The sequence below is a fragment of the Urocampus carinirostris genome, chromosome 9 (genome assembly GCF_059441175.1).
Source record: "Urocampus carinirostris isolate Australia breed hairy pipefish chromosome 9, RoL_Ucar_1.0, whole genome shotgun sequence".
Classification (NCBI taxonomy): domain Eukaryota; kingdom Metazoa; phylum Chordata; class Actinopteri; order Syngnathiformes; family Syngnathidae; genus Urocampus; species Urocampus carinirostris.
In genome coordinates, this window is record NC_142357.1 from 22,766,612 (window position 1) to 22,788,889 (window position 22,278).

At 37.1% G+C, this 22,278-nt stretch overlaps 1 protein-coding gene and 1 pseudogene across 6 annotated transcripts in view; both read right to left on the minus strand.

The window, feature by feature from the left end:
- rapgef2b (Rap guanine nucleotide exchange factor 2b) overlaps window positions 1-22,278 on the minus strand; it is a 124,704-nt gene that overhangs the window by 62,944 nt on the left and 39,482 nt on the right. For 5 of the 6 annotated variants that reach the window (XM_088343270.1, XM_088343266.1, XM_088343268.1 and 2 more), the window contains exons 2-4: window positions 18,623-18,693; window positions 16,686-16,742; window positions 8,273-8,356 (exon numbers count right to left, since the gene is read on the minus strand). In XM_088343270.1, the coding sequence (XP_088199396.1) occupies window positions 8,273-8,356; window positions 16,686-16,742; window positions 18,623-18,693 (212 nt within the window). Of the gene's footprint in view, window positions 1-3,191; window positions 3,334-8,272; window positions 8,357-16,685; window positions 16,743-18,622; window positions 18,694-22,278 lie in introns of those variants that run through there. The other variant, XM_088343271.1, reaches the window with a different exon arrangement.
- On the minus strand, window positions 4,442-4,569 carry LOC148359610 (U2 spliceosomal RNA; annotated as a pseudogene).

Here is a 22,278-nt window from a genome sequence, read left to right on the forward strand (position 1 = left end):
TTGTTAGATAAACTTCAGCAACTCAATTACTGATGAGTCTACGTGACTCCATAATTTGCATCCAGTCACACAGTCCCAAACGTTACTAATCCAAGGATCATGAGTAAAATATAGAGCAGTTATCGGGAACCCTTTAAATCAAAGAGCCATGAAAGCAAAATATTTTTTTTTATTTATTTATTTTGAGAGTAGTACCATATATTTTAAAACAAAATTCGACAAAACCACCAAACCAGCTTGCCAGACAAAAGCTTAATCTTCAGGACGTTTGATTTCACTGTGACGTTTGATAATTAATAACCTATGAAATAATAGTTATGCCAGAGCCTGTGCCCCATGTCAACAAATAAACAACATACAAATACTCTCCCTCACGCAGTTACTTAAGATTTTTGAAGTTCATTTTGAACATTATTTCTGTCTTAAATAATAGTTTTAAAACAGGGTGCGAGCAGAGTTATTTAATAAAAATGCCACAAAACAATGCATACAAAAAGGACATGCATGTATTTACCTTAAGCTGTGATATGGTCAAAGTCATAAGCTTAGGAACCGAGTGGTCATTATTCTTTCTACATTCTGTTTTATGGATGCAAATAAAGAAAGAGGAGTGCACTATGTATACAGATATCAACTCACCCAATACAATTGCTGTCGTTTTGGGGTGAATACAGTTTGTAATGTGGGTTTTATATAACGTCCCAACAGTGAAATTACATTGCTTTAGAGCTTCCTTATACATACAGCCAAAACGAGGTCTGTTGGTGAACTGTTGTTGGGACTATGCCCTATATATTCTGGACCGGACCAACCGCCCAGTGTTGGTGTACTTATAGAAAGAGCCATATCTAGCCCAGAAGCCATATGTTCCTCACCCCTGATATAGGGAAACACAAATCAAAAATATTGCAAAAGCGTATGTAACTGAAAATAATGATTACCTAAATGCCATGAATACTATTGTATTTAGTGATGTTTTGAAACAAACGAGACCTAATCTAAAAAATTTGCTTCAAATGCCTGATGACAACAGATGTCATGAAGTCAACTTTAAAACTCATAATATATTCCATGTTGTAACAATGACAATAAAGGCTTATTCTCTTCTATTCAAACTATAAAACCAACTAAAATTATAACTCAAAAGCAGAGATTTAGTTTGTAATATAAATAAAGTGAAATTTTCTGACCCATGGTGATCACTCAAGAGACACTAATGTGTGCACCTATATGCAGTAAAACAGCTGAGGCGTCAGTTTCCTCACTGAACTCAGACCGTGTCATTTTAGTGCCATATTTACGGATGAGTTCAGTGCTTGATCAGGTGACCGGCACCCCCCCTTAACCGCCTTGTCCCTGACCTCTTGTTCTAGAACATGCCCAGAGTGTCTGGAATGTCACAGCATGTATATCAGATGTCTTTTCAGTCCGTGAGCTTGGCACCCCACCACTAAAGCTTCAAATCCAGTCTGCTCGCGACGATCCAAGTGGTACGACGCCTAATTCCGGCTAAGAGAGAGACCGAAGCATGGAAGAGCGGAACGTCTACGTTTTTACGCAAAGCTGTTTACCAGCGTTGTAAGAGGGCACGGCGGTTATTTCACCCTGCCCAGGTTTTTAAGAAGTACAAAGTTTAATTCTGTTGGTTATGCAAGACTTATAAAAGACTGAGAGCCCATAATGGCTTGTACTGCAACCCCTCCAACCTGGAAAATGTAGCAGGTGACCACCCATTGTCTTACAGCTTTATAAGCACAAAGTCTTCAGCCATGTGGATGCAGGCATCTCAAGTTCAAGGATAGATGCTGACATGCCACTGACGGGAACCTACAATAGTTAAGTGACTAAATTTAGCTCATGACTCAAGGGTGGTGACCAAAATTACTTAGCATTTTGCTTTCCTTTTGATTTGGTATTTCGCTTATGGTGTTCTCTGTACCAATTTAGATTTTAAATATTTTTAAAATATATACAAATTATAACCCTTTTAATTAACACATTCAGTATGGGGTACTCCTCTATATCAGTGTTTTTCAACCTTTTTTGAGCCAGGGCACGTTTTTTTTACATTGAAAAAATATCGCGGCACACCACTAACCAAAAATGTTATAAAATGACACTGAACAATAGAATTTATAATACCCCCTGTTTTTACAGCACAGACACCTGACAATGACATAATATTTGCAGAAAATTATTCATAAATGTTTTATAAAATTTCAAATTTTAAAAAGTGACATTGGATAATTTCTCATGGCACACTAGTGTGCTGCAGCACAGTGGTTGAAAATCACTGCTCTATATGGCCAATATTTTTAGATGTAAATCAGATTTGAATATCTCACCCTATGTCAGAAGATGTGACATAATGCACATGGTGTATACATACTGTACATTCTAAACCTTCGTGGCAGTAAAAAAATCTAATTTAATCATTTATATTGGGCAGCTTTACAAAAAAAAATCCATCCTTTAAATTCTCAAAATTAAAAATTGATTTTAAAACATTCACTATTTAGAACAATGATTGTTTTTAATATCATACTAAAGTATTGGTGCCGTGATGAATAAAACTAATATTAACATTCTTCAAAACTGAGGAAAAAACTATTGAGGTAGAACTTCACCAAAATTAAGGCAAAGGGCTGACGCTCTTTTACCAAATGAGAGGTTTTTATCATGACATGATTCTCAACAGTGAAAAAATATCTATTGAGCATATATTGATTGCTGCCTGAATAAGACAGCTATCACTGATTCACTTTTCCTAACAAAAAGAAAACAGATTGATGTTGAGCAAAAAAAAAACACTGTTATATGTACAATTTAATATTCAATATTAATTTTATCAAATTACTAGTGACTTAATTGCAATGCTGATATTCCGTGCCTTTAAATACCTCGATTTGTGTTGTAAAGTCAATACCAACAAATAACACAAAAAGAGTTTGGAAACTTTTCTAAGTCTCATAAATCAACCTCTACGCATTTTCAATCCCGGCAGCCAGAAAGAAACTCCATCTTCTGTTGTTTAGCTTCAAAAGTGTGCTCGATTCCAGATCCAAAATAGCTCCCGTTGCGCATTCCGCGCCCTTCAAGGCTTTACTAGCTCCCATCTGACGCTTTACCATCACAACCAAAACAAAGCACTTTTTCTCCGCAGCAGGAGAAGTTAATTGGCTCTTACCCACCAGCTACCACTCCACAGTTGGGAGTGACACCACCACCCGATAAGATTAGATGATCCTCCGTCTAGCTTCTCTTTCTTCTTTGGAAATATCCTGCAAGGTTAGTTCCTCAAATAAGCCACATGGGCACAGTCCAGGTTTAGAGATTGCGATATGTATGCCACTGTGCGCACAGTCAAAACTACTGTGAGAATGAGAACGTGTGGCTGCTGTATCAGCCCCTCCGTCCGATGGCCCAGCCCCCTTTAGAAAGCCAACCTACAAAATCTAGTAGTGTGCTACGCAGTCGGCATTCCAGCACACGACTCACTTCCTGCTACAAGGGAGTAAAGGGTGGAGTGTGTAATTTGTGACGGGGGGTTAAAGGCAGGGAAGGGAGTAGGAATTCTCCCACTATTCTAGAGAACTCTAGAATATGATGCTATAAAAAAACATTCAATCAACCGGAATGATGATTATGCCTTGTGAAATAAAAGCTTTTCCCAAGATTATGAAGTCCCCTTCCTTCATGTAACTGTGCCAGATGTTGTCACAACAAATAGGAAAAATGTAATCATTATTGTGTTGAAAAGTTTCTGTAACAAACAGCGTACCATATTTTACGGACTATAAGGCGCACCCCCAAACCCAAAAAGTATTTTGAGACACTTTCACATATATAAAGTAAACAGGACAATTCATGCACATGGATTTTAAAGTACAGTGAGGACGACTAGAGTTGTGTGTGTGTGCATTGATCAGTCAAAAGATATCGCTGATCACAATTGCATAACACTGGTTGCAATGGGAATCACTCCCAGATCATGGGGGGGATTTGGTAAGGGTTATTGTTCTATATTCGTTATCAATTATCCATTATCGGTCAATTCGTAATTCACTACAAAGCCACGGGCTGAGACACTTGTTCTCAGCCAAGAGGCCGAGTCAAGGTCCTAGCCACGGAGCTATGCAGCGATCAGAGCGAAAGCACCGTTCCCGGAGGTACTGCAATACCGGGCCGATGCTTGGAGTGGACAGAGCAAGCTCTTATTCAGACACATCTGGAATCTCACATTCGGCTTTAGTAAAAGGCGAAAGATTTATTCGAATTGGGGAGCGGGGTTTTTAAGGGTTATTGTTCTATCTTCGTTATTCATTATCCATTATCCGTTATCGGTCAGTTCATTATACGCTACAAAGCCTAGGAGCCGGGACACTTACTCTCAACTAGAAGGCTAAGCTAAGTCCTAGCCCTAAAGCCTTGTTGCGATCATTGCGAATGCACCGTTCCCGGAGGTACTGCAATACCGGGCCGATGCGTGGAGTGGACAGAGCAAGCTCTTATTCCATCTCCGGAATGCAAAAATCAAGAGGCTCTCAGCCAAAAGGCCAAGCTAAGGACCTAGCATCAAGGCCAAGCTAAGGACTTAGCATAAAAGGCCAAGCTAAGGACCTAACATCAACTGCATGGAGGAGTCATCATATTTCTCGGAACGAGCTTGATCATAACCATTTCGCCACCAGGTAAACAGTCAATACATGAAAAGGCATTCATTAGGTTTTATCTCATCATCACACTATTCTCAGTCAAGGTACCAAGTTGTTGTTATCATTGGACAAGGCAGTTAGCATTTGTCAGACATTAAACCAATCAGTGGTACAGAAAACATTGGGGACCACCATAATACTGTGTATATATATATATATATATATATATATATACATATATATATATATATATATATATTGCTGTCTCACAAAGTGCACCAAATTCTGAACTAAATGAAGAAAAATGCATTGTGGGAAGTGATTTGGTCGTTCTGAACTGAATGAAGGAAACGACATTGTGGGGAGTAATTTGGTCGTCTTGTAAGTTATAAACTAAGGCATAGCCACACATATTCAACATGTTTGATACTTATTATACTAATTCTTGGTAGTAGCTAAAAAAAAGGGGAACACATTTTATAATGATATTTAATCACTTCCTGTTTTCTCATTCCTTTAAGATATCTGAAACCATGCGTAAAAATAGTGTGATAATAAAAAAGACCTAATGAAGTTCCATGTGTCGTCCATATCCCTGTGAATTAGTGGATAGGATCAAGCACTCTATCGCACGTTCAAATTTCTGACCAATTTGGGGTTTTTGGGTGTGCCTTCTACTGTAGTTCCGAAAATACTGTGATACAGTTGCCGAATCCGTTCGCTCTCAAAATGACCTTGACAATATTACAAATAATGCTGGCAACAAGTAAAGCATCATGGTTAATCATGTCATGATGAAAAGAGTGATGGAAGAACTTATGTCGCACTTTGTAGCTAAAATGTTCCACTTAACAACCTAGCACAGCTGGTGTGCCCTCTTGACCAAACACTGACTCAAACAAAGTCCATATAACCCCGGCATTAAGTTAAAATGAACTCGGAGTGACAAATGCACTTATGCATCACTGTACTGTAGAAAGAAAATCCACTTAGTGCAGTTGGTATACCCTGTCAAAGTATAACAAAATGTCAAAACATTTCTTTATTCACACCAGCGTGTATTTAATTATGCTTTTCAAAAACTGTCCCTGCGCTGCAGCTCTAAGATTGCTAAGAACCAGTGTGAATTAACTCTCCTAACCTTTATCTGAAGAGATCCTGGAGCGATAATTTTGACAGAGTTCCCACCAAGCTGCCTATTCGCTTTTACTCGCCTGGACAGGAAGTGATGCTATGTTCACTCTAATCAAAGACAGGTCTGCTGATAGTGGTCAATTGATTCAATAACTGTAGCAAAAGAAAGAATGGAATGCTACCTCATAAATTCAACTTTTACTGGATTTCAGCAAGAAATTAGACAATGGTAGTTGCAACTCAGGTAGTTGACTTGTATGTTCCAAATGTTATTATACAAACTAAGGTGAAGCGAGAATTTTATTTGTATATATGGAAAAAAATACATATGGCACCAATTCTCAAGGTGCGTTCTATACCCGTCCTAAAAGAAGACAAAAATACTTAAACCTTACTATCCTAACAGCAAGCCACACTATTGTTGTTCAACTCAATAAAATAAACTGCTGATACTGCTTTTCCCCAAAAGAAAGATGTGACTCGCGTTGCACTTTTCTAAATGCAACAAAAGGATCAATATAAGAAATTCTTTGACAAAACAACCCTCTAATACAGACCTGGGCACTCCGGTCCTGGAGGGCCATACGTCCTGCCAGATTTTGAAGTTTGCTCTTCTTTAACTCAGGTGATACAAATTATAACCTCGTTAGCAAGCTAGCAAGTGCTCGTTAACGATACTGGTGATTGGAATCACCTGTATTGGATCAGAGAAACCTCAAAAATCATGCAGAACGTACGGCCCTCCAGGACCGGAGTTCCCAGGTCTGTTCGAATACAACACAAAAGCCTCTACCTCTCACTTTATTGAAGACAACGTATGATGTTCTTAACAAAGAATAATTGCTATAATGTACTGGTGAACAAAAACAATACCCTAAAGGTTGATTTTCAGAAAACAACCATTGCACAGTTACAAAAATAAGAACAGGCTAATATTACGCTTCACTTACTTCAAGAAAAACAAATATTGCACATTCTTTGAAACAGAAAAAAACAAATATGTGTTTTTGGGAGCTCTTTCCTACAAATAATATAATAAATAGAAAATGAATAAATACCTAATGATACGCTGTCTATGAAACAGTAACAACTCCTGAAGCCTTATCCTAAATGGGGATAATAATGGTTACAGAGAAAAGAAGTTTTTTTTTATTTGAGACCTAAAACCAGAGGATAAATGTGCATCACAGCAACTAGCATGTGGAAACTTAAAAGGCAAGGATTGCCCCTCTTTGTGCCATCCGCTTGTCAGGCTTGGCTTGCGTTTGATATCGTACTAGCCTCTGGGATAAACAAACTTCTTAGCTTAATGAGTCATTCATTGTTGGTCGTTTCCTCTGAGAGGCGCTGTATAAAGAAGAAACTCATCTGAAACCCGAAAGTAAGCTATTGTAAAAAGCTCCAGGAATGTCTCACTGGACTCCTACTATCCAAAGATTATTGGAGCTGTATGGCGTCATCGTGTTCCCTAGTTTTTCCAGAGACTTGGACAAGAGTTTTCAGGAATGTGGAATTGTAAAATTTTGCCCAGACCTCTTTTCATTAATTTTACCCTGGGGGTGTCATATGTCCAATCTCTGCGCTAGTTATTACATGATTATGTTTATTTGGTAGCATTGACAGAAAAATGTGATGACTTCAGGTAGCATTGGAATATTAAACTTCAAAAAAAAGCTACAGCAACAGCATCTTCCGAGATCGGTGGTTATTCAACTGGGTTAAATTGAACCCTAGGGGTTCAGTGAGTAAGTCTCAAGGGTTCAATGACTGCGAAAGTGGTCGGGCAAATATGTTAAAAAAAACGGACGCCTTCTTGACAACTGTGCAAATAAGATTGAAGATGTGTCTGGAATTGGTGAGCTTTACTGTACCCATCTGACTCATAACAAGCAATTTCCACGCATTTATTACTTGCCTAGGTAAAGCTACGCATACCAGAACTCTTCTCTTAAAGGCAACAGCAGAAGTCACACTGATTTGCAGTTCTGTAATTTATTGTAAGTTCATACAATATGTTAGTTTGATTTTGTACACCAGGAGAAAAACTATGTGTTGAATTTGAAAAAAAAAAAAAAAAAAAATATATATATATATAGTGTTCAGTGAATGCACATATGAGACTGGTGGTGTTTGTAGCTCCAACAAGGTTAAAAAACACTATCCTAGATATTCCTGCACTTTCACTTTAAAAAAAAATTGTTTTCGAATTGAAACTTTGCGTGTTTTGTATCACTACTACCACTCCCCACATTCATGTGAGAATGACCGGCAAGTAACTCCCGCCCTCTCAATGCACTATGACCTGGCTGCCCAAGTGCTCTTTTGTTTGTTACGTAATGTGGGATAGAGGGGAAAAAAAGATCGCCCACGTCGGTTGGTTCCTCCGAGAAAAAAAACGCCTTTTTTTGGTAATGTTCGAGGGCTAATCAGACAAGACAGGAAAAGCAGACTAAAAGCTAGGCAAAAAAGGAAGGATCACCAACCTGCTTCTTGGCAAGAACATGGACTCCTTGATGAATACAGACCCAGACAAAAGGATGTACCAGCAGCTTCCAATATCGTCAGGGCTGAGAAGAGAGATTAAAAATGAACGGAAATTAGTGCAAATTCTGCCACAAAGAATCAAATACATATACCTTATGCATAAAGACTTAAATGACTCATAAATGAATTGTCGACTTTTTTTTTTAAACTGGGAACTTACTGACATGGGAAAAACGATAGTAATAACAATTGAGTGACAAAATTAACAAACCATAGACTAACGATTCTTCATCTATGTGCAATGTCACCTCTAAAACAGCGATAGCAACTACAAAGGAAATTTTCTCCACCAAGAAACAAAACTGAAGCAAATGCAGCACAATAACAGTCATGTGATGATTACGTGACAAGAGAAGCAGCTGTTATTTTTGTTTTGCACACAAGAAAGAAGGAGATTGAGGTCCAAATGAGAATTACACCAAGATTTTACCAACAAGACATTTTCTCAAAAGTTTGTGTCCCCGTCTGTTACTATGGTTTTTATGGGAGCCACTAGCTGGACTTTGGCTGAAGTTTGCATGCTAACAGTACAGAGCTAACCTACTAAGCTTCAGCAGTTTTCATTTGTAAACACAAAGTTTGTGTACCTCATTTAATCTGTTCAGCCCCAGAGTCGATTGGCTGGTGCTAAACTGTGCGCGAGGAGAGTATAATTTACTGTTGGTGGATAAGCTATGGTGACTCGTTTCTTGCAGTTTCGTGCTCATTTTCAGTTTCCCCCTTCTCCAGTTTTCTTGTCATTATTCTCGCCCATTAAAATCTAAAATGCCACAGAATATGCATTTAGAAAAATCCTCCAACGTCACACAAGGAAATAAAATATGGTGAAGAACGATTGTCTGGACAGTGTGTTTGACGGTTTTGTTGAATTTTGCCTCAAAATACAGGGTGTGGCTCTGTTGAAATTCTAATGTATTTACTTAAAAGGATTCAGAGAGCTATACAAGTTTTATTTGAATGCATAACAAACAAACTTCATTTCTTTTTGCATTATTGAAAAAATCTTACGCCTATTTTTAAGCTTTTATAGCAAATGACTATCGAGTCCAAATATCAGTTATCGGCTTCCTATTAATACTAATAATCTATCGGTATGCAGCCCCTGAAAAACCCAAATCAACTGTTCAAAAAATGCCCGTCATATTTTTATCATTTTGTCATGCCATTTTTGCAAGTCAGTGTGAAATTGTTTTTAAAAGTTACCCATTTTGGTGTTTCGGTTTTATTTTTCCACAAAGCATTTCACGTTTTGACTTTTGCCCCAAAATTTTCAATTTGGTGCATCCCTAATAACCAATACTTTATTAAAAACTGTTTTAAAAAGTGTGAAAGGAGTATCACTGAGTCTAGACAGGAGAACTGTGAATGAACTGCCAAGTTTGCCGCCTCCCGCCCACATCATATACAATGCCTTGAGGAGGCAAGGGCAGCATAGACAGGAGTAAACTCACAGTGACCCTGTGTGATGATGCGGCCGCCACTACTGTTGGCTGGCACTGCCTAGTGCAGATAATTGCCAAACAAATGCACGAGCATATCGCCAGCAGGAACATTTTGACAAGTTAATCTCCTGTTCAAAAGCAGCTCCTGTAGTGAACAACTACATTATTATTAATTATCAATAAGCAGCTTTAACTGAATCTGTGTAAGTGTGCATAATGTGATTAGACATTTGCACAGGAAACATTCTGATGTGTTTAAGGAAACTCAAAACAAAAACAAGTTTAAATGTAAAAACTGTTTGGTGAGGGAATGTCAATAAAATAGGTAAAAGAATATATTTAAAAAAAATATATCAAACTGTGGAAAACAATCAGACAACAAAAAGTATGACTGCTGGAATTGGACAAGAAAAAAATTGAAGTTCCGGCAAAATACTAAAACGATGGAAAATTACAGGAATATTAAAAAGGCAGAAATAATATGTAAATCGAACAATATTTCAAGATCTTAAAACAAATTAATCCAAACGGTATTTGGGAGTTAGAAACAACAATTTCATAATCAATGAATAGGTCCATTCCTTTTTGATTAGGTGATGAATCGGATTGCTTAGACATTTCTAATTTCACACTTTTTTTTTCAAATACTGTACTTAAGTTTTGGACAAATAGAAAAACAGTGCACAGAACAACAGAATATTCTGTAATATTATAATGAAATAATAAAAGTTTGTTAATTAACGCGACAATAAACAAAAATACATGGAAATGTATGCTATACACATGCAAATATGTAAGATATTCTTTTCCTTCCACCTTATCCAAAGATCATACTATATTTGGACTGATCGTACAAAACAAAAAAGAGCAATACATTTCATTTCATGTGTTGCATTTTCTATCCACATACTGTATATTTTAAAAATGTAAACAAACCCACTTTTACCTTTTAGGGGGACTAAATTTTGGAATATGATAAACATTCCCAACATGAAAATGATATATGCTGAAGAATTTGCCCCTTGGATAGAGTTAAACATGTAATGATTATTATTTCTTTTTACCATATTTATTTTATTTACTTATTGTCTGATTATATTTGTTTTTGCTCTGTACTTCTGGAACACTGTCTGTTCCCTCGAAAAATGTTAACTTTATTTAATGATGAAACAATCTAACAAAGTTGGAACTTTCTTGTTTGTTTGTAAATGATACAATATTCGATTATAGGATTTAAAGACGGGTTTGGGGCCCTTTGCCGGACCAAAGCGGTACTCCAAATCCCAGCGTCAAGACAGACTGGTGTGAACTCTTATTTGCATTGATTTAACATACTTAGTAGCTCATAAATCACGTGATACAATGAATCAATGATCCAATTAGTTGCCACTGCTTTTAATTGTTGATTTTAATCGATTGTATTGATTGATTGTTGCAGCCCTACAATAGAGCAATATACAAAATCTAAGATAATAGCATGAATTCCAGACTACAAGCCACTACTTTTTTGCTACATTTTAGACACTGCAGCTTTAACTATTGTGCGGCTTATTCTATTATTTTCTTGGGGGGAAGGGAAAAACATCCCACTAACAGTATACCAGTAAAATGAATGAGAAGTTCACAGAGGTCCAATTAAATTGTATGAATTATCACAACTTCTGTTCTTATAAATCAGTCATTTTGCTACCCCTCATCAATATGGCAGTTGAAGAAAGAAATCGAGCTACTGCCCGAAAACTTGGAATCAATGAATCAACGGTGAGAAGGTAGAAGCACCAGCAGGAGTAATTATATATTCATAAAATAAATAGTAGGAGCAAAACGTTTGACGGTATTTATTCAATATAAACTAAGTACTCAGGACATTTCAACTTTCTCACTCACAAATCAAGTCCACCGATTTTTAAATCAGCAGTGGAAGTTATCTATCAAGCAAAGCAAGCCTTTGTTCCCTTTCCATATCATCAGAGTTATTGTCAGGTCGCTGCAGTTTGCTTTAATCCTTGAGGAACGTTTGCAAGAGAATGCAATTTGGTCCATTACCGTGACAATCACAGATAACAGCAGCACAATTACCATGCCTGTGTTGCAATCTGGCAATATTCTTAAAATATGGGTGCCCTGGCGCTGTCGTCTAGCACTTTTACACAAAGCAGCCCTCATTCGCATTTTCTTTTGGGGTAGTAGCATTTTTGCGCTCGTTTTCGTAATCACCCCGCTTGTCTCCATCATTGATGGTCACATGATCTGATAACATATGACGTAAACAAATTGCAGTACAGCTGAAAACTTAATTGGGTCTGCGGGGGCAAGGTACAGTTGGCTGTCTGCATTCAAAGCCTTCAACATCAAATTCCACAAGTGGTTTGCGCCAAGTGTGCAAGAAATGGATGTGAGTTAGTTCATTTTTATGGTAATTTAAGCCTGCAGCTTTAAATACTGTGCGACTTATACGAGGACAAAATTAAGTTTTCTTCCTAAAATTTAGCACGCGGCATTTTATCAGGTGCACTTTGTAGTCCGGAGTTTATGGTACATACTGTTAGCCCACAGCTAAATGGCCGGAGAACAGCCAACTTGCAGAGGTTGAGATAGTAACCGAGCTAAGTTCAGCTAGCATGGAGGCTATTAGCAGATCCCTGGCAGTGTGGCTGGGACCAAGTTGTCAATTTTTCTGACTGACATTCACATCTTACACGTCGCAAATTGAAAGAAATTGTCTTGAGCGAATGCAACGACAGCTTGACTGAATTGGGCCGAGTGTACGGCAAGATATGGCCGACGCGCAGTCTCGGCCGGGAATGCTCGGCTTTCTTTCAACTGACACTATTGTTCAATGTGTGCTTGGTGACAGAAATCGCACTCCTCCGCTCCCAACATGGCATCAAAAAAAAAAAAATTGTGAGGCTGGGGTATAAAAAACAGCTTTTCATATTTTTGAGAAGAGCATAACAAAAACAGTTTATTTTGGGAAAATGCAATGTTAGTTTTAGTTGCATTTTCCCATGAAAATCAGTTTTTCCCATCTTTTTAGGCAGCCAAAATTAACACTTTATGATAAAATGCATGTAGCTTTGTTACAGATATTTAACAGTTTAGAATGCTAATATAGTAAAAGTAGTTGGTCGAACACAGGTAACAAATAAGCTTTGAGGTTAGCATATTTGTGTATAACACACTTTTTCGTACCTAAAAATAACAAAGTTTGGGTGTACGTTATACACGAGGTTTAACGGTATTATTGCGGGAACACCGAACTCTAACCACGCAACTACCAGTGATATAGATGACGTGCGAAAAGGAATTGGCTTTTATCTCATTATCACACAAGCCATTTTTAGCAATGGAACTAGATACAAATGTTATTTCACATGTTATAATGACAATAAATGTGTCCCTTACAATGCATAGAATAGAAGAATAGAAGGTATTGGAACACGTCAAACGCACAACAAAATCAACATTAGTTTATGGCACTAAAAAAATGTCAAAATGAGATAAATATCTACTGTCTGATCCCTGTTGTATCCCACTGCAAAGTTTGAGTTAATAAAAAAAAGAACAAAATTGTATACTGATTTCTAATAAAAAATTAGGGGTGCACGTCATACACAAATTAATACGGTATTATTTGATTGCTTTATAACTTTAAGAGACGTGTAAGCTGTCCACCATTTGGACAACATTTTTCATGGTTGAGTACAGTAGTGAAGAAAAGTCTTAGAAGGACAAATTAAGCTAACTAAACCAAGTTTTTTTGCCACCGTCTATGCAGGGGTTTCCAGCGTGCATAGAGGGTGCCCCCATGGACAGATGAGGCGCACGCAGACTTGTTTTTGAAAATAACTCACCAGTGCTGGGTCATTGAGATTCTCAAGTAAAAATATCTTTTAGTGGTTGACTGAGTCTATTTAACCCCACTTCCAATAATAAACCTGGTAATAACACAGTAACAACAAAGTAAGAAAAAAATTATTATATATGTTTATATTTATATTCATTAAATTATATATGTATATTTATTATTTTTTTATATTTATTAAAGAAATGCATATCAAAGTGTGTGCCCTTTGCACTAATTAGTAACAAAAAGTAAACACTAAAACATAACATTATTCTATTTCAAGGCAGGTTTTAAGGGAGCTTTCCGGGGTTTGTAATTTGAAGAACTTAATCCATTGAACCAGTTCTTCAAAATAAGTAATGAACATATATAAAAATGCAATAAAAAAATTTCTTGTTTCTCAGAGTCCTGTTCCCAAATATAAATGTAGACAGCATGAAGTCATCAAACGTTGACGTCTGTCTGTATTTGGCTCGGACTGATGCTGGGACACTCGTCATGTCGTCCGACGTGAGCGAAAAGCTAAAAATATATCACGCAAAAAAGTTTGTTTGCCACCCCATCATCTTTAAAGGCACACAGGGGAGTCTCTGCGTCCTCAACATAACTTTTGAGCCTTCGACAGCATCCACACAAAGGAAAGTCTGTCGAGAAAACTTGTTCAGGGACACGCTTTCAATGCACATTTTCCATTTTGCGGGTAACTAGGAAAAAGAAAATGGCAGCATCATTTATAGACAAAATACAGCAGACGTGCAATATAAAAGCATGGTGTAGGACATAGATAGCCATGACATTGTGTGATCTCAATCTCAGTTCAGAGCATGCTTTAAAAATAGTATCGTATTAACACAAATTTCAGCCACAATAGTAATCCGAATCATGTACTGAGATATGTAAGGCTACATTGAACAGACAAGCAAACACAGGGACAGTGGCAGCCAGCTGGTGTATTTATAAACCAGGAGGTTAAAAGGCTGATCAGAAGATAGAAACCTCAAGTAAAAATGTGTCAGGTCAGCCTCTTATCTACAAGAGCACTGTAATCTGCCGACGGTAAATCCTGCAGGGTTTGGGCTTTTTCGCCATATAGGCACTTTTTCATGGGCTTTGGTTTGTGTAAGTGTGTGGTTTAGTGTGCATGTGTGTGGAAAAAATTTACACTTTTCAACGATTATCTGTCATTCACTCAATACTATATATCTGTACACTGAATAGGGTTAAGTAGGCAACTGAGACTGATACACAAAATGTGTAAAATACAATGTTTAGTTTTTCAGATTGTGATCACATTTGACAAGGTACCAGGTCAGGCTTCAAAAGCTATTGTCTCACTGGTTTTCCAGCGAAGATGCCCATGCTACACTCATCTGCAGGCATTTAATGGAAAAAAATAAAATAAAATTAGGGCAAGAATAAAAAAACTCTTTACTCAGTGTTAGTAGCACTTGCACTAGTTATCTTCAGAGTATTAACTTTTGAAAGAGACCAAAAGTGTGCATATTCTCAAAACGGTTCAAGAACATCTTTCAATATGGGTACATCTTGGATTGGAATATTGGGCAAATTTTAAGGGGTTGAATAATGTTTACTTTGGTAACAATAAATGTTCAAAGCTAGTTGCCCAACTCAAAGCTAGGGGACTAAATGCAACACTCAAACTGTTAAGTCTTTGATAAAAGCAAAATAAATGAAAAAAATTGACACATTTTTTACATGTAATCTACAATGTGTTATAAATCAAATTATACCATAATGTCAGTGAAGGTTAAAAAAAGATGTGTATTTCAGAAATTAGCAGAATGATTATGAGAAAATACAGAAAAAATCATCAAAACTATTTAGTGTATTGTGTGAAAGAAGCTCATTAATGTAAATTGTGATGACGAAATGAGAAATACCCATCCATCCATTATCTGCACCGCTTATCCTCAATGGGGTTGCGCGGGTGCTGGAGCCTATCCCAGCTATCTTCGGGTAGTAGGCAGGGGACACCCTGAACTGGTTGCCAGCCAGTCGCAGGGCACACAGAGACAGAGATCACACTAGCTCATTCACACCTAGGGACAATTTGGACCAGCCAATTAACCTGAAACGCATGTTTTTGGAATGTGGGAGGAAACCGGAGTGCCCGGAAGAAACCCACGCAAGCACGGTGAGAACATGCAAACTCCACACAGGAAGGTTCTATCTCATGACCTCAGAATTGTGCCACACACGTGCTAACCACGGCGCTGCCATGCTGCCTGAAATGAGAAACACATTTGACAATAAAACATAAATATAAGTAAAATTAGTATTATGGACTGCATAATATGTAACGCTAAATTGAAAAAAAGTAAACTAAAAGTAAGTTGATTGGACAACTACTTTAGTGTGTCAAATCTGAAAAATAAAACATAAATCTTTAATAATTATGACTAATTTAGGCTTTAAAAACTATACATACATAAGCTCAGACAACATATAATACAATGAGCCTCATGAATCAAAATTTTGAAATTCCAAAACAAAAGCAAGAAATTGGCCGATTTTAATCGTAACTGAAAATATATATCAATTAAATGGGAATTAAAGTATTTAGACACACATTTTCTATTAGTTCCCGAAAGCACTGTAGAATTTAGAGGGAAAAAAGACATCAACAACCAAATCATATATGGAAAAAATAATTCAATTCGAACAGAAACATGATTGCAGATTGTAAAAAGTATATATATTAAAATAAACTAATTATTTTAAATACTGCAGATCCAACATCTAACATGCAACTGCCAACCGAAATTAACCAAATGAGAAAAAAAAATCCCCATTGTTTACTTCTCTGTCCAAATATTTTCAACACATTATTAAGTGTAGGCATGACTCAAGGTAGTCAGTGATAATCAGCCAGACAAAAAGATGCGCCTAACCATTAAGCTTGCACTTATTAAATCATGTCTGGCGGCAAATGGCTTACACGCAGAGTGATGTACAGCAAACCCCAAATGTACCCCACCCATAAAAGTGTCATATCTCAAATCCTTTGTAATCTTAACAGTCTATCGTCATAATTATACTTACTAGTAGAGCACTTCGTTGGCTTCGTGTCTCTCATAACGCACTGTCTCGCACATGATTCTGCAGGGGGGAAAGGAACATTATAAACTTAATTACTCATACTTTCATATATATTATTTAACCATCATTTTGTTAAAAATCAGACAGTTGAGAAATCAAATACATTTTCAAAGCTACACGTTTTTTTCTCTTAAATGCAAGCTGCACAATTTTGTGGATTTCCAAAATATAGGTTTCAGGTCATGGAGGCAATTGAGGTTAAATCACTTTTTTTTTTAAAAACATGTATAAACCGATGTGGCTAAAACTCCCAGCGACGAGCTTTCCACACACTTTTAACTACTTAAGATATAAAAATGACCCCACCCAAAAACATTATGTAGAGCATAATCATTTGGGCAATGTGAGGTTTGACAGAGTGCTGGGAAGAGGTCAGTCCCCATTTGGAATGTTCCGGCTCACGAGTTATGTGCTTTACATTGTTCTCTTGACGGGATAATCCAAATGTATGCACACACACGAAGCTACCAGGAAAGTCACGTTTAGTTGTTGTGGATTCAGAACAGGCATGAGCAAGAGTTTTGAGTCACGGGCCGCATTGTGTAAAAAATATTGGCAAAAAAGCTTTTTCTATTAGCCGATACAGTCTTGAATCTGATAACTTGGCAATAGATGAGGGGTAAAAAAGATAATGTAGGTCTATCCAATTCTTATGATATTGTCGCAGTCATTTAAAACATTTTTACAGTAATCCTTAGCAAAAGCTAGGTTTGAGCGGCTCGTTACGTTGAAAATGAATCCATCAATTAAATCGGACCCCGAGGAAAGTCAGAAGAGCGCAAAGAAATCTTGATCGCCTTCGGAAATTCCTTGAATTGTTTTTAGGTCCGGGAAGCGACTGAGGCGGTGTCAGGGGAGAAGGCAATAGCAGGTCAAGCCTACTGATAATGCTAAGCTACGTAAAAACCCTCACGGGCTACCTGTATCTCTCCATCGCCAGATCAATTACCCATGAAACAGATGAGCTGGAGCTACAACTTGTGGGAGACTTACAGTTGGAACGATTGTGTTCTAATCGTCACAGAGACCTGGCTCAATCGGAGCAACCCCAATGCTAGCGTGCAGGTAGCCAGCTGCTTTCTAAATAGGCTTCTTACAATGAAAAGCGAGGCTCTAAAGTGTCATTGTAGCATTTATATTTTTAGGCATTGAAATATATATTTTTTTTTTTTGGGGGGGGGGGGGGGGGGTTTGCAGATTTCATTTAGGCAAAAATAACAAATGACCAAAATATTTAGATAAAACCTGCTTAGAATAGCAGCAAAGATATGCATTTTTGAATAAACAAACATGCAGGAATTCACAAATACATGTTATATTTCCTTCTTATGTCTATGAACAGACAATTTCATCAAACTGATTTTGAACAGGATGGGCTCTGGCACCCTGCAACCCTAGTTAGGATAAGTGGCGCAGAAAATGGATGGATGAATGGATGGTTTTTAACAGCTCCAAATTAAGGCAAAGTTAAAAGTTATGTTCCTTTTTAAAACACTAAATTTGATAATATGCATTGAAAAAACTTCAAATGCAATACAGCCATCTCAGAAGATTTTCTTCATCAAATGTAATAAATATCTTGATAAATAAAATAAATACCATATTTTCCGAACTATAAGTCACAGTCTTTTTAATACATATTATCAACGTGTTAGTAAGACATTCATTTGGCAAGCTGGATGAAAAAATATGAACTGCTAACTAGTTTGCCCACCCCTTATTTAGAACTTGAGGCATTTGCAGGACTTCAACGAAATAACATTTTAAAATTAATTCATAATGGGGACCCATGTAATGGCACTGTCCAGTATTAAGAATATTCAAGTATGTCTCAAAACTGCAAAATCACAGGTCATTTCACAATTCAGTTTAATACCCACCTGAGTTGATGTTCCCTCAGGTTGGACAAAGCCTCCATGCCATGGAGGTAGGAGTAGACGATCTCCAGGTTCTGAAAACAAAAAAAAATACAATTTACAAAACGGTAAGCCAAAATTGGGAATTGATTTTTTCAGACAGTGTTAATTTGCTCTACACATTATTTTTAATAGGAGAACCAAGCGTGACTAAATAATTCTCCAGCACCCAATGTGTACCAAATCAAATTTGGATATCTACTAAGCAAAAAAAAAAGGCTTGTCACTGATAACAGAGTAAATATGGTTTGCAATAAGATCAGACATGGCATTCCATGGTTAACACATAACAAAGACTTAAAAGAGAAAAATAAGATAAAATAATAGGCAAAAACATTTACAGGGTAGTGCTTTGGAGACTTGCCGAAGTGTACAATGAAAAATAATGCATCGTAACAAAAGTGCAATGAACAAGAAACATTGAATCAAACCATTTATAAGCAAAATAGAATATAAGACATAATGATATATACCGTTATATTGGAGGAGGGGAAGTGCAAATAAACTCCCCATACAATGTACTAACAAAAAACAAACAGTGATCGCTATTTGAGAATTCAGTGAGAGACCCTCCACTGTGAGATGACACCGGGCCGCTAATTTCCCGGGCTTATGCGCAATTGTCTATAATTCTGGTGACTCAGTTGGACAGTTAAAACTGGTTTCAGCTGATAGTTTTGTTATTCTATTAGCCAGACTAAAAGTTGCGTGAGTTGGCACAACAAGCTTCTGCAGGAATGTCCAATTGATTGCTTTCTTGGGATTTTTTTGATTATGCGATTTAAGTGTTGATTAGATAGTCATGTGTGTGTTCCTAAACATGCAACTAGATGTGGATCGGTGAATGAAATGATCAAACACTTATCCAATGTTCAACCAATTTTTTTTCCAATATTCATTTAATCCAGGGGTCACCAACCTTCTTGAAGCCGAGAGCTACTTCTGTCACTGATTTGCGCGAAGGCCATTTTGATATACATACAGTGGAACCTCGGTTCTCGACCATAATCCATTCCATTTCTTTGTACGAAAACCGATTTGTACGATCACATTTGCACACACATTTCATTTTTCCAGAGTATTGTATTTTTGGAAGTTTCAATAAAAACTGTTTATATCTCTTGTTTTTTTTAAACTTGGCACCAGTAACTTTATTTTGGAAGATAAAGCAATGTTTCCCCTATTTCCTGACACACACCAACAAACAATGTCACACACATAATTGAATGTTTGCATAAGTGAATGTTTGCTTAACTGAATTCATGTTTCAGTAAAATTGTACTTCAGATGTGACGGACGTATTTTCTATCCCAACTGTTACATTTTAATTTCATTGTTTACTTTTCTAAATTAATTTTTAAAAATTGGTATGGTATCCTTGTCCATTTTAAGCAACTGATGTAACATTCTAAGAAAAAAGTGGACAAAGGGAAAGGTTCCACCCAAATGGGTTTGGCTGGAATGGAGTCAACAGTGTGAGAAATTCCTTCATTCCAGAGGGTTCGCTTGCATCACAAACTCCCAACATTCCTATTACTAAGCTGAACCTTATGTTCACAATGCAGCTCACCAGAGGAGCAGTTTGGTCACATACTGCCATCTGTTGGTACAAAGAACATCTCAAATTTATGTACTTTTAGTTAAGATTTTTTTCCTGAATAAATAAAGCTAAAATATAGCTACTTGTTTGGATGGATCTTGCCTTCTGTTCATTCACTCAATGTTTTATGTTCAAAATTACAGTTAAAAGTGCAAATTCATGAATGATGAAAGACTGCAAAAACAATGTATCATTTTTACCGTTGAGCTATCAATTTGCAAAATGCAAATTGAATTGAGGTCAACGACTCCCGGTTTGGAAATAAGATTAATAAAACACTGATATACATGATACAAGATGGTACACCCATATAACTAATCTCGAGCCAATTACTATACTTGAGCTTTGTATAAAGTCTAATAAAGGCAACATCACAAAAAAACGAACATATTCCAATACGAGTCACAGTTACACAATTATATTTGAATAAATAAAGTATAAGTGGAAGAAGACGCACTGAAGGTGTGCAGTGTGATAATAAAGCCCCTAGATGGCAGCATCGCCCAATCATTTGACAATGAACAAGCCTCCACACGCACTCAAGCAAGGAAGTTAACGGAGCAGAAATATGTCCAACCAACAATTATGGCTTTGCTCTCCAATAGTTTTGAGACTGGTTGCATGGAAAGAATGTAGAGGATACCATTCTTTTCCGCTGCCATTGCTTTTTTTTTAATCTTAGCTGTCAAGACTGTCACGATTGCCACAAAAATGTCTGTAAATATTTGCTGTGGTGAGGATGCATTGGTGCAGTCAGGATGTGGGTTTGTGAAGCAAAACTTCCTACATACTGCTAATAAGAGAATTACTATTTTTTGAACACACCTTTGTGTTTTTTCAAATAATTTGTCAACAAGAAGTTGGTCATAACCAGGTATAACTATGATATATCCCCAGTGATTTAAAAGTCCAAAAATAAACATCTAATCCCCCTTCCCCCTTTGGTGCCTTTCCCAAACTAATCCTTCAAGGAATACAGGTGGTCCCTACTATAGGAAAAGAACATTCCAGGATGCAGATGCGGATCAGGCATCAACACAGACATATTTATCCATCTATTTATCTACCTTGGTCATATTCCCTCGAGAGGGGTGACCGACAGAAAGACAAACACATACAAAAACAAAGAAAATAAAAAAAGGGAAAAAGTAGCAAAACAACACAGAAAAAAATTGGACCATGGCCAACCCAAATGTAACACTGACATATGGATCAGAAATAGTGGTATGCAGTGCTCTTCTAGCATTACCACTTCAACGACAAAAAACACGGATTGGACATATTGTCATCTTCTACCACTGTAATGCCACAAGTCAACAGCTACCATTGTGAGTGTGTTGCATTGCAGCATTTCTTCCCGAGGGGGGGCGAACAATGGAAGACATCAGCCTCCATGTTGGGAAGGTCCACACACGGGACAGACGACTATAATGCACACGCTTTTCCAAATAGTATGTAAGATTGCCGCATCAAGTTTAGTGCCTGCCAGCTTTTTGACCAGGTTATTATTCAAATTTACGAGAAAAAAAAAATGAAACTTTGGCCCAAAAAGGGAGCATCAAACACTAGGGGTGGACGATAACTATATTTTGGCTATCAATCCGATCCAAGTAAACACAGGATAGTATTGATCAATACTCATCCGATACTGACACCTTTTACTTTCAATCTCCAGATAATTTAAAACAGAACTCCTTCCCCATGAGTACCTTTATTAATAAGATATAAACCGCACAAAACTTGTATATTTTACATAAATAACCACAATGCCAACTTCAGCAGTATAAAAAAGTCAAACCAAAAAGGAAGCAAAGTAATGAAAATGCAAATATAACAAGATCAACATGGTGACTATAATACCTTCCATGTCACATTATTTTGAAAATGAAGTCAAAGGGCAAATACTGTAAATGGACTGCATTAGTACAGCACTTTTAAATCAGTCACTGAAGACCCCCAAAGCGCTTCACAATGTACATCACACTTTACTAATTCACACACACACACTTCGATAGCCAAA